The sequence below is a fragment of the Bubalus bubalis genome, chromosome 9 (genome assembly GCF_019923935.1).
Source record: "Bubalus bubalis isolate 160015118507 breed Murrah chromosome 9, NDDB_SH_1, whole genome shotgun sequence".
NCBI classification, from domain to species: domain Eukaryota; kingdom Metazoa; phylum Chordata; class Mammalia; order Artiodactyla; family Bovidae; genus Bubalus; species Bubalus bubalis.
The window spans coordinates 73,356,882-73,375,917 of record NC_059165.1 but is presented as its reverse complement, the minus strand read 5'-3'; the positions used below and the strand labels follow the sequence as shown (position 1 = coordinate 73,375,917).

General features: G+C 35.4%; 1 protein-coding gene across 4 annotated transcripts in view; it reads right to left on the bottom strand.

Annotated features, from left to right (window-relative positions):
* COMMD10 (COMM domain containing 10) overlaps nucleotides 1-19,036 on the bottom strand; it is a 191,539-nt gene that overhangs the window by 157,585 nt on the left and 14,918 nt on the right. For 3 of the 4 annotated variants that reach the window (XM_025292979.3, XM_044947791.1, XM_044947790.1), the window contains exon 5: nucleotides 1,670-1,780. In XM_025292979.3, the coding sequence (XP_025148764.2) occupies nucleotides 1,670-1,780 (111 nt within the window). Of the gene's footprint in view, nucleotides 1-246; nucleotides 1,316-1,669; nucleotides 1,781-19,036 lie in introns of those variants that run through there. The other variant, XM_006075559.3, reaches the window with a different exon arrangement.

The window sequence follows — 19,036 nt, the reverse complement described above, 5'->3', positions numbered from 1 at the left end:
GCGTGTCTTCCCTCATGGAGCAGTCCCAGTCCATACCAGTGAGCTCCAGATTAGTACCCTAAACCTAAAGGAATGTTTTCCTTAGTTCACAGGGGAAAAAAAAAATAAAGGACTTCCCAGGCTATCCTTTACCTCCCTGTGCCCACTAAGCACACATATGAAAAACATGATCAAGAAATAAAAGGGAGAAAGATTGAAAGAAAAGAGGAAAGGTTAATTTCCTTAAGAAATAAAGTTGATAACAGCTTTGGTTTAAAACAAAGAGATTTATTTATTCATTAGCCCATAAAAACTTTTAGTGATGATGATGATGAAGATGGCAGCGGCCAGCATTTATAGAACATGATGTACTTCACAAACAATGAGTATTTGATCTTCCTTAGAGCTCTGTGAGGCAGAAAATACTATTCCTATTTTACAGATGAAGAAACTAAAATTCATAAGGATTAGGTAACTTGCCCAAGGTTAGACAGCTACTAAATTGCAGAGCATATTTAACATACCACTCAATTCAACACTTAATTGTTACGTTTATGTTCTTTTCTGGTGAAAATGTGTGAAATGAAATGACTCTTTGGAAACACTGTAATAAATTAACAAATTTTATATATGTATGTGCTTGTGTGTGTTAAGATCCAACTCAAATGCCTCAAAATTCTGTTGACATGTAACTAGAGATAGGCACTTATGCCAGTTCTTATGAAAGAGAGAAACATACAATCCATAATAGTGGGTTGGCCAAAAAGTTCATCTGGGAAAATCCAAACGAAGTTTCTGGGCAACCCAATAAACCGTGAAAGTGCTAACAAATAAATAATAATATACACACCCTTCAATGCCCATTATTTCAATAAATAATATTTCTTTCATTATTCTCCGATCACATACTGTCATAATAATCTCTTCTTCAGATCTTCCTAACTCATTCTCACCTCTATTTCACTTGTCTTAAAATGAACATTTTCATTTATTTGAGGAAAAAAGGTCACTCTCTCTTCTCGCTACTAAGGATACTCAATTATAGTAAAAAATATATGTATGTAAAAAATAGCTCTGGTTGACATGTGAAATATACATTTCTTTAAATGCTGTAACAATAAAAACTATTCCATAGCAACTCTTTAACCTCTGATAACATGTTGAAGTTTTCTGAAATTAATACTAAGGAAGAAATCACCATGCAGTATAAAACTAATCCAAAATTCTATTTTGTAAGAGCTGAGATCTAAACATAGCCACAAACATACTATACATACACAAACACAATTCAAGTCACCTTCATATTCCAGGCATTGGCTGGACAACAATACTCCCTCTGCAGGTTAAAACACAAAACCAGAAATATTCACAAATACCTAAAACATTAAAATTGTAATTTTATTATGACTACCACCAATTTTTTCCCATTGCAGAATTCAAAAGAATATGTTATAACATGTTCTTACAAGAACGCCACCTTGTAAGCGAATCTGGTTTCTCAAATAAAAAAAGTGAAGTGTAAATCTGACATCAAAACTTGCACAAATAAAGATCTGTCATTTTGTTAATCCTTGTCTAATTTTAATTAAATTATTTTTTAATTTTCAATCCAGAGAGCAAAGACCCTGCCAACAATAAAGTACAAGACGTAGGAAACAAAATACATCATTTCAATGGGATACTTTCTCACCTTCGAATCTTCATTGCTCACTCCGAGCTGTAACACAGCTTGAGGAGATTTTAGTTTTGCTTCAGCAGAGTGAGCCATCTGAAGGTTAAGCTGCCATCCAACCGTCTCGAGCTACAAAAGACAAGTGTAGATTGGAATCAGATGGTACAGAAGGAAGAAAACACTCAACTTTAAGCAAATCTCCAGTCAGCAGGAATGAACATGGATAGCCTGGACTTTGTGGAAAGTCAGTTCCTGGGCTCCTTCAACCTGCACACTCTGCACATTCTCCCTTTGGGCTTATTAGATTGGCCTCATGCCATGCCTGTCAAATTCAAGCCTAAAACTGGTCTTTAAATACATTCTGTTCTAAAAATAAAAGTTCTGAGAATAGGCAATTAAATACACTAAAGGAGTCAATGGGTTTTTAAACAGTAAATTACTATTTTAAAACAGTATATTTTAAAGCCAATGGTATTTATATAGTTATAAATTGTAACTAGTAAATAGCATATATATGTGATAACTACTCTAAATAACCTCCCATTATCTTTCAAAACTCTTTGCAATAAGTAGAACAAGGTAAAACTTTTTTTTTTAATTTAGTGGGAAACTGAAGTGCCCAGATGGTAAGAGGTTCACACATTTAGACACAGAGAGACTGGAAGAGAGCCAGAAAAAGAATTGATATCTACTTACTAGTGAGCAGGTGTTATCATGCTTTCCAAAGTATTCTAACCTACTATGGTTCCCAGTTATGACAGAAACTAATTAGAATACTTCCTTTGAATTTATTAATTAACACAACAGCAAAATTTAATCAGGAAGGCAAAGACAGCAAAGAGACTAAAGCAGTTTAAGTTTCAAAATATTAAGCAACATAAATGCAGCTTTACTGAACATGACAGATTACTGATTTTTCCAACCTCAAAACTGTAAGTATAAAGTTTTAAATCTAATTTCCAGTAAATCCAAAGTATCAATATTTAGGGTAGTTTTGTGACATGAAATTGTCATATACCTCTGACAACTCGACTCTAGTCGTTGATTTACTGAAACTACCTCAGCTACACTGGTAAGAATGGCAGACTCAAAACAATTTTTACTTAACTGGAATACTAATTGCTAACTTGAAAGACTGTTCAACAGCTAGAATCACAGCAATGACTCAAAGCCAAATTGGAAAGAGAGCAATGAAAGTATTATCTATTCAAGAGAGGATGTGATGAGAAAATAAAGATACAGTTCTGTTCTTCCTGGCACTGAACCTTTAAGAGGTTATGGGTAAAAAGAGCGAAGATACTGCAGAGACATAATCCATAATACCACAAGTAAAAAAATCAATGTAATGGTACACATGAAGCAAGGATCCGTAATGTACTGATTTTTAATACTAATTATACTCTTGATGAAAGTGAAAGTGGAGAGTGAAAAAGTTGGCTTAAAGCTCAACATTCAGAAAACGAAGATCATGGCATCTGGTCCCATCACTTCATGGGAAATAGATGGGAAACAGTGGAAACAGTGTCAGACTTTATTTTTCTGGGCCCCAAAATCACTGCAGATGGTGACTGCAGCCATGAAATTAAAAGATGCTTACTCCTTGGAAGGAAAGTTATGACCAACCTAGATAGCATATTCAAAAGCAAAGACATTACTTTGCCAACAAAGGTTCATCTAGTCAAGGCTATGGTTTTTCCTGTGGTCATGTATGGATGTGAAAGTTGGACTGTGAAGAAGGCTGAGCGCCGAAGAATTGATGCTTTTGAACTGTGGTGTTGGAGAAGACTCTTGAGAGTCCCTTGGACTGCAAGGAGATCCAACCAGTCCATTCTGAAGGAGATCAGCCCTGGGATTTCTTTGGAAGGAATGATGCTAAAGCTGAAACTCCAGTACTTTGGCCACCTCATGCGAAGAGTTGATTCATTAGAAAAGACCCTGATGCTGGGAGGGATTGGGGGCAGGAGAAGAAGGGGACGACAGAGGATGAGATGGCTGGATGGCATCACTGACTTGATGGATGTGAGTCTGAGTGAACTCCGGGAGTTGGTGATGGACAGGACTGGCGTGCTGCGATTCATGGGGTCGCAAAGAGTCGGACACAACTGAGCGACTGATCTGATCTGATAGTAAAACAGTCTCTAACACCAGCTCACTAGTATTATCAACAGTCCACGGGGTAAACAAAGACTCAGATATGACCTAGCAGACTGAACAACAATTATTTTCAACAGAATCTACAGGCAATAGATTCTCCAACATAACAGGAAAAAACACGACACAACTACTCTCATATATCCAAGCATTTTGATACACAGTCTTAATTGAAAAACATCCTGTACATATTCATATGAACCTATAAGACACTGTTTTGATCTCATTTAATCGTATACCTGTCCTTTAAGCACTTAAGATAAACGACAAAGATAAATATTAAGTGAATAAATTAAAATATGGTCCCACTATGGTCAGGTCTTTGCACAAATGAATGTATACTTAGTCATTGCACAGAGGTGGAATGGGGCAATTAAGATCACTGAACTTAAAGCTTATGCTTTAGTTCATACTTAAGCCACTACTCACTACCTGCTACTGCTAAGTCACTTCAGTCATGTCCGACTCTGTGCGACCCCATAGACGGAAGCCCACCAGGCTCCCCCGTCCCTGGGATTCTCCAGGCAAGAACACTGGAGTGGGTTGCCATTTCCTTCTCCAATGCATGAAAGTGAAAAGTGAAAGTGAAGTCGCTCAGTCGAGTCCGACTCTCAGAGACCCCATGGACTGCATCCTACCAGGCTCCTCCATCCATGGGATTTCCAAGGCAAAAATATTGGAGTGGGGTGCCATTGCCTTCTCCACTCACTACCTAGGTGGCCCTAATAATTAAGTCACAATCTTTCAAGATCTCAATTTCCTCATAGGAAGTGGAAATAAATCTATCTGAATTATCTGCTTTTTTTCCTGAGTTATTGCCAATACTAAATAAGAAAATGCATATTCAAACTGTTTTGGAAACTCCAAAGCATTATAAATATAAGGCCTTTTGATTACCTAATTTTTCCTATAGTATTTTTTAATAGTATCTTTTAAATAGAGTAGACACTCTATATGTTGAATTGAACTGAAGCAAATAAAAAATACAAGCAAAGGTAATTTTAAAAGCATCATAACATGGGAGAGGGAGAAGGTGGTATGATTTGGGAGAATGGCATTGAAACATGTATAATATCATATAAGAAACGAATCGCCAGTCCAGGTTCGATGCAAGATACAGGAAGCTTGGGGCTGGTGCACTGGGATGACCCAGAGGGATGGTATGGGGAGGGAGGTGGGAGGGGGGTTCAGGATGGGGAACACGTGTACACCCATGGTGGATTCATGTTGATGTATGGCAAAACCAATACAATATTGTAAAGTAATTAGCCCCCAATTAAAATAAATAAATTTATATTTTTAAAAATAATTTTTAAAAAAATCATTTGGTTTTTTGTTACTTGTATTTATTCCTGTGCATGTCTTGTATCTATTGATCATTAAATGCTATATTTTTTTCCAAAAAAAACAAATAAAAGCATAACTACAAACATTGTTGACTGACTTTCTTAAATTTTAGAGCCTTTTCTATTGTTTTGTGATTTAAAAGCATTCATCCCATGCCCACAAGAAACAGTAACTTAAAAAGTTAAAAAAAAGAAACACGTAGTTGTTGTTGTTCAGCCACTAAGCCACTCATATGTAGACATATGCACATACACACACCCATACATAAAATCTCATATAAGAAGAGCAGTATCCAGAAACCTCAAATGAAGAGGGAATAAAGGAGAACTTCAATTATTTTTTTTTAATATTTTACAGTCACACAGAGCAATAAGAAAAACAAACCTAACAAAATCTTTCCAGTGAAACTAGGAGAGAATACCAGCACTACTCTTATTATCCCCATTTTACAGATAAATGTGTAAAAGTAAACAACTGGGGAAGAGAAGAGTAGACAGAGGCTCCTTATGCTTGTTACTATTGCCACTTTTCTCTAAGTCGGAAATTACATCAAAATCAAAAGTTACAAAAATTAATTCTAGTAAAAATCATCAATGGATACTAAATTTAAGTGGAGAAGGTCTGATTTGAAATGAATAGTCACAAAGCTTCTTGCCCACAATTGCTTTTTAGGTACAAAAGAAAAAAATAATTATGCAGTAGAAAAAAAAAAGCAAAACGTCTTAACCAAGAGATCAAAATTAACATCACCAAGCAGCGGCAAACGGACAAGCTGCACCTGCAGGTACGATATCCTGCAAATACCATTCACATTTTTAGCCAAATCATAACTAAATTTCATCCTGAAGAAACTAACAGAAAATATAAACACAAGAGGAATGTACACTTGAAAAACATCAATGTCCTAAAAGACAAAAAAAAGTTAAAGAAAGAAGAAATTTCTTAAACTGGTTAAAACATGTATTATTTTCTGGATCTATAATAGACACTGGTGATATAAATATGAATAAAACAAAAGCCTTTTATCAAGGTGAAAATATTATAGTATACTCTAAGTATTCATCTGAGACTCATAACTATGAAACAAATACGAAAGTCATCAATATTTTAATTACATAGGAAACAAAATCTAGATTGAATTTTTACTTAAGTTAGCTAAACTACATTGCTTCTATTTAAAAGAAAATTCTGTATTGTGTATATCGAACATATGTACATTAAAATACCAGGAATCATTTGAATATAATTAGACATCTCACATCCAAATTTAAATCTGAGGGTCTTTCCACCTTAATCAACATTATACATTGAAATGTCACCAACATAACATAAAACACAAGGAAAATGAGCCACTAATATTTTTAATGTTTTCTAACCCATGCCAAAACTGTTTAAATGATAGTTCTTAGGCATCTTGCTTACATTACTTATTATCTGACAATGTTACTAAGATGTCAGTTCAAAATAGGTATAAAGACTTCATTCTCCCTCTAACATCCAGGTAACAACTCCAAGCTTAACTTCTGGTAATTGCTTTGTAAATCACAAGTCCAAGCACATACAAAATCAGTCAAAATTACAATAATACTAACTCTCTTAAAATGAAAATGAAAATGTAAAGTTAATCACCATACTTTAACTACTGGCTTCCTATAATAGTAGCCTCTGCTTGGATCATATCACATAGTAAGAAATACTTTTTTATGTTGCAAATTGATATAAATATACAAAAGCGTCACAAGACAATTTTTCACCCAGAGCAATGATACATATATTCTGTTAAATTTCACTTTTAAAATACTAATTCAAAAACCCTCCATATTGATTTTATTACCCACTAAACCTCTAACAGGTCAGGCCATCTAAAGTAGGAAAAACATTGCTCAGAAATACTGAAATGAGTTTTAGGAATTATGTGTGTGTGTATTCATGAAACAATTACTGTTTACTATAATAAATCATGAAAATACATAAAAATAGAACTGTAACTGCGAAAAGAGAAAGCACTATCTATATTCTGTTGCTATAATCCATATTTATAACTAGTAAATACTATAAGCAGATATTCCATATACAATATATATATGGCTTATTACAGAAACTATACATTATTATTTATACTTATGAAATGTAAAAACTGGAAGTTGACTAAACATTTAATACAAGAACATTAACCTATTTTTTAAGCTTAGCTAAATACTTATTCCCCAATTTCCTCGACCACTTCTCTTAACCTCAGTGATTTCTTCCTATACAATCTACTGACTAATTATAGGAAATTCCCCACTTAAAAAAAATTCTAGTTGGTTTATTCTGTGTTTTCTAAAATTAAACACATTGAATGAAACATAAAATAAGAACTTTTTCTAAATCTTTCATACAGGGGAGAAGGGCATTTTTCAGTTCAATGTAATCTGCTTAATAAGGTTAGCTTTTAGAAGCATTTCTCATTATAAACCTGTATCACCAAGAAAGCAATACCTGCTGGGAAAATCAATTTATGAATGTATAAGAGGTCATAATTATGATCCCTCAATAATGGCATGTGTATATGAATGTGTATATAATTAAACCTTTAAAATAACAGATTCAGAGTACTTTTACATTTGTCTAAAATAGAGAAGTTTCTAGTATTTCCATTACAATCAATAAGAGATTTATTTTTTTAAGCAATATATGTGCCTACAGAGTCTGCCAAAGGACACAAGACGACAGCATCAATTTAGAAGTACATTTTATTGGAAACGTTCTATTACTATAAACCAGTGAACAATAGGGGCACTGATGTTTATACCTCAAATTTTTACCTTTTTCCTTCAAAAGAAAATGCTGTAGAAGAAATGAAGAAGGGTATTTATAATCCACTCAAATAGGTCCATTAATCAAATCAGGAAAATTTTAAACAACCTGTCACTAGCAGGCCCTCCAGGAGATGCCAAGTTTTACTCCCCATCTTTAAGCTGGCAACGCCCAATTTACAAAGTCAGATTCCAAAAAAAAAATCTATTTGCTTAGAACTTAGAACAAATTTGCAAATACAATGAAATTGTAAATGGGGATTAAATTACCAAGTAATTTAACAGAAGGAATAGAAGTGCTTCCCTCCTTTTGTTCTAACCAGAGGAATATCTAAAATTCAAAAACTAATGAAGTAAATTCCAATCTCTAATGGCTAAAAATAAATAATACCTTGGCATTAAGAAAAATCAATCTCCAGCATTTTATACATGTGGTTTTCTTAACTATTATCTACATCAGATATCAGCCTTAACTCAACAAGCATACAGTTTGACAAAAAGCTTGTCGCTTTCAGAAGATTCCCATCTTTATGTGAATTCTGTAAGTTGATGAAACCTATGCTTCTTTTCAGTAGAATCATACTTTCATCCTGGTTTTCTATCCATTTTTAAATAATAATGGCAAAATTAGATCATTTTGACCTGTGCAAATTAAAAAAAAAAAAAAAAAACTTAACCATTACCTGAGACGGGAAAACTACAGGAACAGTTTCAAGAGGAACGCTCCAAAGAGCAAATTATTTTTTAAAAGTTAAGTTTGAGATGCCTATTCTACATCCAATGAAATTATCAAATAGGCTAGAGAAAAAAATGTTTTATTAGAAAATAGTTTTTAAACTCAGAAGCCTGAATGTGATTGCCAGGCAAGTACAAAAGAATAAGAGAAGAGCACTGGGGACTGAGTCCTCGCATAATACACAATTTAGAGGTTGTGGAAATGAGAAGACAGTAATGAATATGACTGACTAAAAGATGCAGCCAGAAAGGAGAAAATCAGAAGAGCATGAACCTGACCTTTATACCATCACAGATGCTGGGGACATAAAAATCATCAAACTAAAATCTCTGCTCCAAGCCACGTGATGAAGACAAGCATATGCAAAAACAACTTTGCCATAACATGTACATAAAAAATCTTAGGTAATCTGCAAAAAAGCTACTAAAACTAATGGCTGATTTCAAGAAAGTTATGGCAAAAGATCAATATAAAACATCAGCAGTTTTCAACATACTAGAAACAAACAACTGGAAATTACAAAAACGCAATTCTATCTATAGTAGCAACCAAAATCAGGCAAATACACAGTGTCTTAGTCTGTTCAGGCCACTAAAACAAAATACCACAGACAGTATAGCTTAATAATAACAAGCATTTATTTCCCACAGTTGTGGAGCCTGGAAGTCTAAGATAAGGGTGCCAGCAAGGTTGGGTGAGGGCCCCTCTTCCAGACTGCAGACTTCTTGTTGTAGCCTCACAAGACAGAAGGAGGCAAGGGAGTTCTCTCTTTATAAGGGCATTAATCTCCCTGATTAGTCCCTTCCGTATTAACTAATTAATTCCCAAAAGCCCCACCTTCTAATACTATCACGTTGGGGGTGAGGTTTCAATATATGAAATTTGAAGAGATGCATTCAGTCTATATCATAAGGACAACTTTAACAAAATTTGTGAAAATTCTGGTCATTAGAAAAGTACAAACATTGCTTGAATAAATTAAAGAAGATATCAATAAATGGAGAGATATACCATGTTCATGAATTTAATGATTCAATATTGCTAAGATGTCAGTTCTTCCAAAAGTGATCTACAGATTTAGGGCAATCCAATTAAATTCCCAGCAGGAATTTTTTTTTTTAATAGAAACTGACAAGTTGATTCTAAATTTTAAATGGAAATGTAAATGACCTAAAAGAGTTAAACCACTTTTTTTCAAAGACTTGGAGGAATCATATTACCTAACTTGAAGAATATAAAGCTACAGCAATAAAGACAAAGGCAAAGGATAGACCTAAAGACTCACAAAGTGACTTCTAATGAAAGCACCAAGGTAAATGATGCTGGAACAACTAGATATCTGCAAGGAAACAAAACAAAAAACAACCTCTACCTAACAAATGGGCTTCCCTGGTGGCTCAGACGGTAAAGAATCTGCCTGGAGTGTGGGAGACCCAGGCTTGATCCCTGGGTGGGGAAGATCTCCTGGAGAAGGGAATGGCAACACAATCCAGTATTCTTACCTAAAGAATTCCATGGACAAAGGAGCCTGGTGGGATCACAAAAGTCGGACATGACTGAGCAACTAACACCTAACAAACACCACACACAAAAATGAACTCAAAATGGATCACAGACCTAAATGCAAATGCCAAAACCATCAAACTTCTGGAAGAAAACATGAAAAGAAAACCTTTGTGATCTTAGGACAGGCAAAGATTTTAGAGACAGCCATAGAAGAATGACGGAGAAGGCAATGGCACCCTACTCCAGTACTCTTGCCTGGAAAATCCCATGGATGGAGGGGCCTGGTAGGCTGCAATCCATGGGGTCGCTAGAGTCAGACACGACTGAGCAACTTCACTTTCACTTTTCACTTTCATGCATTGGAGAAGGAAATGGCAACCCACTCCAGTGTTCTTGCCTGGAGAATCCCAGGGACGGGGGAGCCTGGTGGGCTGCTGTCTATAGGGTCGCACAGAGTCGGACACGACTGAAGCGACTTAGCAGCAGCATAGAAGAATGAACCATAAAAGAAAAAGGCTATAAACTGGACTTCATCAAAACTAAAAATTCTGTTCTTCAAAAGTCACCATTAACAAAAAGGTAAGCCACAGACTAATAAAATATTCACAACACATATATATACCTGACAAAGGACTTGTATTCAAAGTATATAAAGAATTCTTACCACAATAAGACAAAAAAAAAAATCTCTACAAAAACAGGCAAAGATTGGAATACATAATTCACAAAAGAAAACAAATAAACCAATAAACACATAAACACAATAAACAAATTAAAAGATATTCAATCTCCTTATACCATTAAAATGTTAAAATTTGAAAGAATGGCAATACCAAGTGTTGGCCAGGATGTGAAAAATTGCTGGCTGGAATGTAAAATAGCATAACTTCTCTGGAAAACTCTTTAGCAGTCTCCTCATAGTTAAATACACACTGACCCTACAACTCAGTCAATCCATCCCTAAGAAATCACTCAGGCAAAGTGAAAATATATGCCCATAAAAAGGTATGAGAATATTAACAGATTTATTCAAAATAACCCCAAACTGAAAACAGTACAAATACCATCAACAGGTGAATGGATAACAAATTGTGATATATTCATATAATAGAATACCATGCAATAAAAAATACCAACCCATGATTTAAAAAAAAGAACAAACTATTAACACATTCAACAACAAGAATGAACCTCAAAATCATACTCAGTGGAAAAAGCCAGAGAGAAGTACATGTATATGATTCCATGGATTAAAAATCCAACAAACATCACCAAGCAAATCAGTGGTTTCCTGGGGCCAGGGTTAGAGGAAGAAAGAACTGCCAAGGAGCATGAAGTAACTTTTGAGAATGATGAAAAAGCTCTGCCTTTTGATTATGACAATGATATCATAGATATAGCTCTATCAAAATTCACTGAACAGTACAATTAAAAGGATATAGATTTTACTTTGTAAATTATAATTTATTACTGCAAGGAGATCAAACCAGTCAATCCTAAAGGAAATCAGTCCTGAATATTCATTGGAAGGGCTGACACTGAAGCTGAAACTCCAATACTTTGGCCACCTGATGGGAAGAACTGACTCACTGGAAAAGACCCTGATGCTGGGAAAGATTGAAGGCAAAAGGGGAAGGGGACAACAGAGGACAAGATGGCTGGATGGCATCACCGACTCAATGGACATGAGTTTGAGCAAACTCCAGGAGATGGAGTAGGACAGGGAAGCCTGGCGTGTTGCAGTCCATGGGGTCACAAAGAGTCAGACACGACTGAGCAACTGAACAACAACACGCAACATTATTTCTTAACAGACAGATGAAATATACGAAAAGCTGTAACAGAGGACCGTATAGGTGCATTCAGAGAACATCTTCAATCTCCTTGCCATACTTTAGTCATTGGCAAGAAGGGAAGGCAATAAGCTTCAAAGAAGCCCCACTACTACTAGCCTCCCTGAGAAAGAATTCCACACTGTAACATCCATAAGCATACAAAGACAAGGTCAGGATCTCAGAGATGACCACTGTGCAGTTCAGTATTGACATCATAAGAGGTATAAATGCTTCATTACAAACATCGCAACGTAGGGATACTCTGTAACCTATACCCTCAAGTTTAGATGCTCCCGAAGTCAACACAGCATCACTGCTAGGGTGGTATGAAACTTACAACTATATTCCTTGACTCACAGACTTGGCCAAAATACCTAACTGGTCATCATATCCAAGTTACCAAAGTCAACACAGCATCACTGCTAGGGTAGGATGAAACTTAAAATTATATTCCTTGACTCACAGACTTGGCCAAAATACCTTAACTGGTCATCATATCCAAGTTATAAGGTGATGAGGGAAAACATCAATGAATTATCTTTCAGCCTGTTTTCCACCTCTGCATACCATGGATATATGAACACAACAGTACAAGATTGAGGACACTGAAATGTCATGCAACTAATGCTCTCACTGTTGGCACACTCTGAAAAAGTACATCAATTCTATTTAGCAAGTGCACATCTTTGAATACTATGACATAAGAGTAATTTTGCTAATAGCCCAGTTCTTTGGCATTAGTAAAATCTTTATTTAATTTGTTAATGGCTCTGGTTTTAGTCAATTATTTATAAAGCATAGAACACATTTCTGTTTCAAATTAGACTGATTAAGGGTCTTTTAGATCTAAAGTTCTTTAAACTGATTGCTGCAGCAACAGCTAATGACATCACCTTTTTTCCCTGGAGAATTTTCATTCCAAGCTAAAGCAATTCTTATTATACACATTCCCACTTTTAAAGAGGAAAAATATAAATGACTAAATATAGTTTCCAGTGAAACTCAAGAGTCATGAGATAAATGAACCACAAAAAGTTTCAAGTACAACCAAAATCAAAGCACAAAAGAGCACTGCTGCTGCTGCTAAGTCGCTTCAGTCGTGTCCGACTCTGTGTGACCCCATAGACAGCAGCCCACCAGGCTCCCCCATCCCTGGGATTCTCCAGGCAAGAACACTGGAGTGGGTTGCCATTTCCTTCTCCGATGCATGAAAGTGAAAAGTGAAAGTGAAGTCGCTCAGTCGTGTCTGACTCTAGCGACCCCATGGACTGCCTACCAGGCCCCTCCGTCCATGGGATTTTTCAGGCAAGAGTACTGGAGTGGGGTGCTATTGTCTTCTCCAAAAGAGCACTAGGAAACACAAAATATAATCCATACCCTTCTCTCTTTACTGTTCTTTCCTCCACCTATAAACACAGATATTCCTCTTTAAGAGAAAACCTTATACACAGAACCTCAAAATAGCACAATTTGTAAAAGCAGGGATACTATCCATTTATTCAGTCAACAACCAATTTCTGAGAACCAAGTCCCAAGGGTCATTTAAAGTAGTGAAAATACAGTAGTGAACAAAACAGACAAAAATTCCTGTCCTTCAGGGATTTATAGTTTAGTAGTAGAGATTGACAATAAAAAAAAATAATATAAAGTAAGTACAATGCATAGTGGGTCAGATAAGAATAATAAGTATGGTAGAAAAAAAATGAAGTAAGAGATTACCATAAAGGTAGAAGCACTTTTCACTATGATGATTACAAGAAGGCTCACTGATAAACATGAACTTTGAGCACAGGGCTGAAAAAGATAAGGAAGCCAACCACATGAACACCCAAGAGCTTCTGAGGTAAAAAGAATAAAAGTATCCCAAGTGAGCCAGGTGAAGGTCAACAAGATAGCAGACCAAGAGGGGGTTCCTGATCATGTAGGGTCTTAAAGGCAATTGTAAGAACTTTGACTCCTATCATAAGCAACATGGGAAGACTGGTGGATGTGGAACAGAGGAGGGACAGAATAAGACTTACAATTTAAAAGAAGCATTTCTGGAGTTCCTAATCTGATAATGGTAGGAAATAGTTTATATGACATAAACTTCCCTTGCAAATACAAAGTACAACCTCTAAACAAGCTAGCTTAAAAAGAGATTTGAAGGCACTGGAGGATAACTAAAAAGCAAGCAGAAGTTAACAGGAAGGGCTCCACACAACATGACAGATTCAATTTCTTTGCCTTTTTATATTTTTATGACTCTTCCCAATCCATGCAGCATGGGGTGGCTGAAATTCATATAGAAAGCCTTAGATTTGGCTAAAGGGGTCAATCACCCCCTTCCTAGACATTTACTCAAGGGAAATGAAAACATATGTCCACAAAAAGACTTGTACACAAATGTTAAGTGTTAGTCACTCAGTCATGTCTGACTCTTTGTGACCCCATGGACTGTAGCCCACCAGGCTCCTCTGGCCATGGGATTTTCCAGGCAGGAATACTGGAGTGGGTTGCCATTTGTTAACAGTACTCTTATTCATAATAGCCAGAAGCTGGAAACAATCCAAATGTCCATCAACAGGAGTACAGATAAACAAATTGTTTTCATACAAGGAAATATTACTCAGCAACAAAAGAATTACTGATACAACTAACAACACAAATGAATCCAAAAAAACATTATGTTGAGAGATACTATACAGACACATTTATTTAAATTCATTTATACTATTAATAAGACTAAGAACATAAAAAAAAATTTTTTTGCGATGGAAAGTGAGTATGAAGGTGGAGAGAATTAAAATTGGACCCGTTTCAGGTGATGAAAATTTTCTCCTCTTTTGTTAAGAATAATGACTAAAAGGGCATATATAATTTATGAAATTCATCAAACTAAACATTTAAATTATCTGCATTTTTTGCAGGTAAATTATATTTCAATAAAAAACAGCAAATGAATATAGGAGCATTTAAACCTCACAAACATTGACGTTCAGTCAATTCCAGCACATGGAAAAACTATGGCTTTCTTTTGATTCTTAACATGTCAACAACTAAAGTAACAAAGAGGGAGAAATCTGACTTGTATATGGATATAATTACAACAAAATACCTCTCCTATAAATGCAGATGATAATGTTAAGAAGCATTTAAATCTTGAAAAAGGAGACTCCCCTGATGGTCCAGTGGTTAAAAACCTGCCTTCTGGTTAAGGGGTGCCTGTATGTTTAGTCACTCAGTCGTGCCCAACTCTTTGCAACACAATGGACAGTAGCCATTCAGGCTTCTCTGTCCATGGGATTTTTTCAGGCAAGAATACTGAAGTGAGTTGCCATTTCCTACTCCAGGGGATCTTTCTTCCTGACCCAGGGATCAAACCATGTCTTCTGTATCTCCTGCACTGGCAGGTGGACTTTGGATGCGGGTTCAATTCCTGGTCTGGGAATTAAGAGAACACATGCCACAGAGCAACTAAGCCAGTGCACCACAGCTACTGAGCCCATGTGCTGCAACTAAGATCCAATGTAGCCAATAAATACATAAATCTTGAAAAGAGCACTCAGATATGCATTCATAGCTATATATTTAGATTTAGCTCTACGAAGTATGCTTTTTCTGTTCTCTTTATAGTAAAGCCCTTCATCCATTCTTAGAATTCCAAAAGAAATGAAACAAGAATACTAAAGAATATAAAAAAACTAAAAGAATGCATCAAATTTTTAAAAGGTCAAATCGAAATTTCTAATTTCTTATATTGCATTTAAAAAACAGATATTTAACAGTTAATAAAGCAAACAATTAGTTGCTAAACTTAACAGTGAAGTAAATCTTACTACAATGGCTTAAAGAGAATTTTTTAAAAGACTATTTAGAATATTATCTTAGAACATTACCCATCCATTTTTAAATGCAGATTTCTCAAGAACATGAAAGAAGACATGATGAATTTTCACTATATAAGGAGATGAGTAAATATTATAAATAAATTTGTCATATAATTGGTAAAGTTAAGAACACTATTAACAGGAGGAGAAAATCACATTACACACATTTTGAGCATTCAAAGCAAATACAACTGTCAAATATATCTTTAAAAACTCCCTAATAAATATACAACTGCATTTTAAGAAAAAGAATCGGTATATGTAGGCTTTAAAAAGCAGGCTACTCACAGTGCTAAAAATATGCCTTAAATATATTTCTCATTATCAAATCTATTACTAAGGAACAGGTGAACTCTAATACAAAAATATTTTTTTAAAAATCATAAAACAACTCAATTATTTTCCTTAAGGTCTCAGAAAAAAAAAGAGATGTGTCTCAATAATATTTGACATATAGGTTACATTTTGTATAGTAGGAATATACATAAAGAAACTCTTACCAGAATTTTAGGACTAAAATTAAACACAGTATTCAAGTTCTGTCTGAAAGAGTATTCATAATTTAATAAATTTGTTATCACACAGGCATTGTAACAAAAATCAAACAGAAAACCCTGGTAGAAGGACACTGCTAACATAATCAACACTGGTGAAAGAGGGAAGAATACAAATTCCAATATAAGCTGTGGTAACATTTCAGTCTCTGAAGGGTTAAGACAAAGTGTATTAAAAAAAAAAAAAAAAGGAGATGGGATAAAATTAAAAATCCTTTCAATCATATCCTGCAAAAAGCTATCAGATTAATTTTTAATCAGCTTCTCACTTATCAGATTTAAGTAACAGAAGATGAAAGAGGTGTTTTAAAAAATTGAATTAAAAATAAGCTCTTTTTGATTTTTTAGCTTGTTATTTAACTGAATCTGACTCTCTCTGAATTGATAATTACTTACATAGATGTTCCACTGCAAGCATGGCACAGACAGTTCATGAGACCCTCTAAATTACTGTAAAACAACAATCAGTCTCTGTAAATACAACCTTTGCCCATTGTAAACTACTGCCATATATTTTTGTTATAATTTAATATATGACATGATTTATTTTCATCTATAGCTATTTTAGTCATCATATCCTAAATAGTCATCAGGGCAAAAAAAAAAAAAAAGAAAGATAACCTTATAGCTGCAAGAGATGCCATGACATAAAAGGAACAAGGCTTAATTAAGAAAGGGGCCAATCTGACTACCATCTCAGCTTCACCACGGACCACTTGGGTTAACACAGTTAAGGCACACTTTCAAGTTTTATTTCTTTTTCAAAAATACAAAACACACACCTACTGTGTAAACCACTGTGCATAATGCCTGACAGAAAAATTCTGCTGCTAACATCTAGGTGGGAGAGCAACACGGTGGTTTAGAAATGTTAACTACTTTGTCAAATCCCAACTCCACCACTTATTTAGCAGCATGACCATGGATCAGTTATTTAAGTCTCAGTTTAATTTTAAATATAAACTAGAACTATTAATGAGTCTTACAAGCTATTACTATAAAGCACTGAGTAGAATATTTGGCCCACAATAAACACAAGAGATGTTTGCTATTATTATACAATCTTAATTAAGCATTGAAGGCATTAAAATAATGCACTGATATTAGCTATCCTCTCATATACTCTGCATTGGCAAAAGGTAAATTTCTACCTTCTCAGGGACCAATGTACAATTAATCACACTCTTCCAACTATTTTTTTGCATAATTTGTATGACAACTGATCAAACCACTTCTTAAGACAGAAGTTAATGTAATACAACATAACACAGGGAAGAAATATTATTCTTTAAAGAGTAACAAACTATCATCCAGAAGATATTAAACAATGACTGACTATTGGAAGTGAAAAAAAAGAGTCCTAAGATGAGCTCAGGGAGGACAGAAGCCTCCCATGGAGAAGAAGGGCAAGAGCTCACTTGATCTTGATTTTCAGTATGAATAAAGACTCTGAAAGCAGAGCTTCACATCCTTCTGACCTTTGGGGTTTTGAGCAGGAAGTGTCAGAAAAGTTAACACAGGGATAACTGGCTTGCAGTGGCCTAAGCATTCACAGCAACGTCGCTTTTTGATCCTTCTTTGTCAGCTCTTCCTATCACTGAGAGGCAGGATTCACCAAGTGTTGGATTGTTCACTCACTAATATGAAACGTGAGTTGGGCTTAGGCTGTTATGAGATAGGTAAATTTTACTCTACTAATGATGTGCTGTTGCCATGGTAACCCTGCTCTGTAGGAGAGGAACCACAGGTTCAGACATTTGGCGTATGTGCTTGGCTGAAGAGCCAATAGGGGGAAGCCACCATCTGTAGCATTATGATCACTTCTAGGTCAGAATCCGACCCCAGGTCAATTGATATGGCTGCACCCCAGGAGCCTCAGTCATCCTAAGCAAGCCGGTCTCCACACCCAGCATCCCTCGGGGCACAGTGTGCCACACCACACGTTGGGACTGGGGTCTGGTGTGGACAGCCCTTCACCGTGGGACACACAGCATGGCCAGAAAGGTGGCCACCCCCATGCGTTCATGGGCAACTTGGTGCTAAACCATCTGTAGCTGACCTGCTTCTAGGTCAGGGTTTCATACCTAGGACAGCAGCTCCCTCATTGTGATCTATTTAAAGTCAGCCCTTGACACAAGGTTTTGTAAAAAATAAAAACAAAAAATAAGCAAAAAAGAAGTGGGAAAAAAACCCACTTTTAACTATACAAGTATACTGTACTTATATAAATACAAGAAAGAAAAACAGAAGAAAATGATATAAATATAAAACAGGAAAATATTCAAAGGCAAGTGGAGATTTTTTTTTTTTAATGAAGATGTTTAAAAAAAATTTCAGGAACAAAGAATGGAAAACAAAATCTGGATAAACCTTTAAAATAGGATAGGAGAAAGCAGAAATTTAAATGATGAAAAATGAAGCAGTGATATGGAGCTTCACATCCTTCTTGAGAGCTCTTGAATGCAGAAGTCAACAAAAAGAAAAGGAAAGGAATGAAAACAACACAGGGGCATTTTGTAAAAACCCACAGCCAGCGTCTTACTTAGGGTGACACACTGAATGCCTTCTCTCTAAAACTAGAAACAAAGC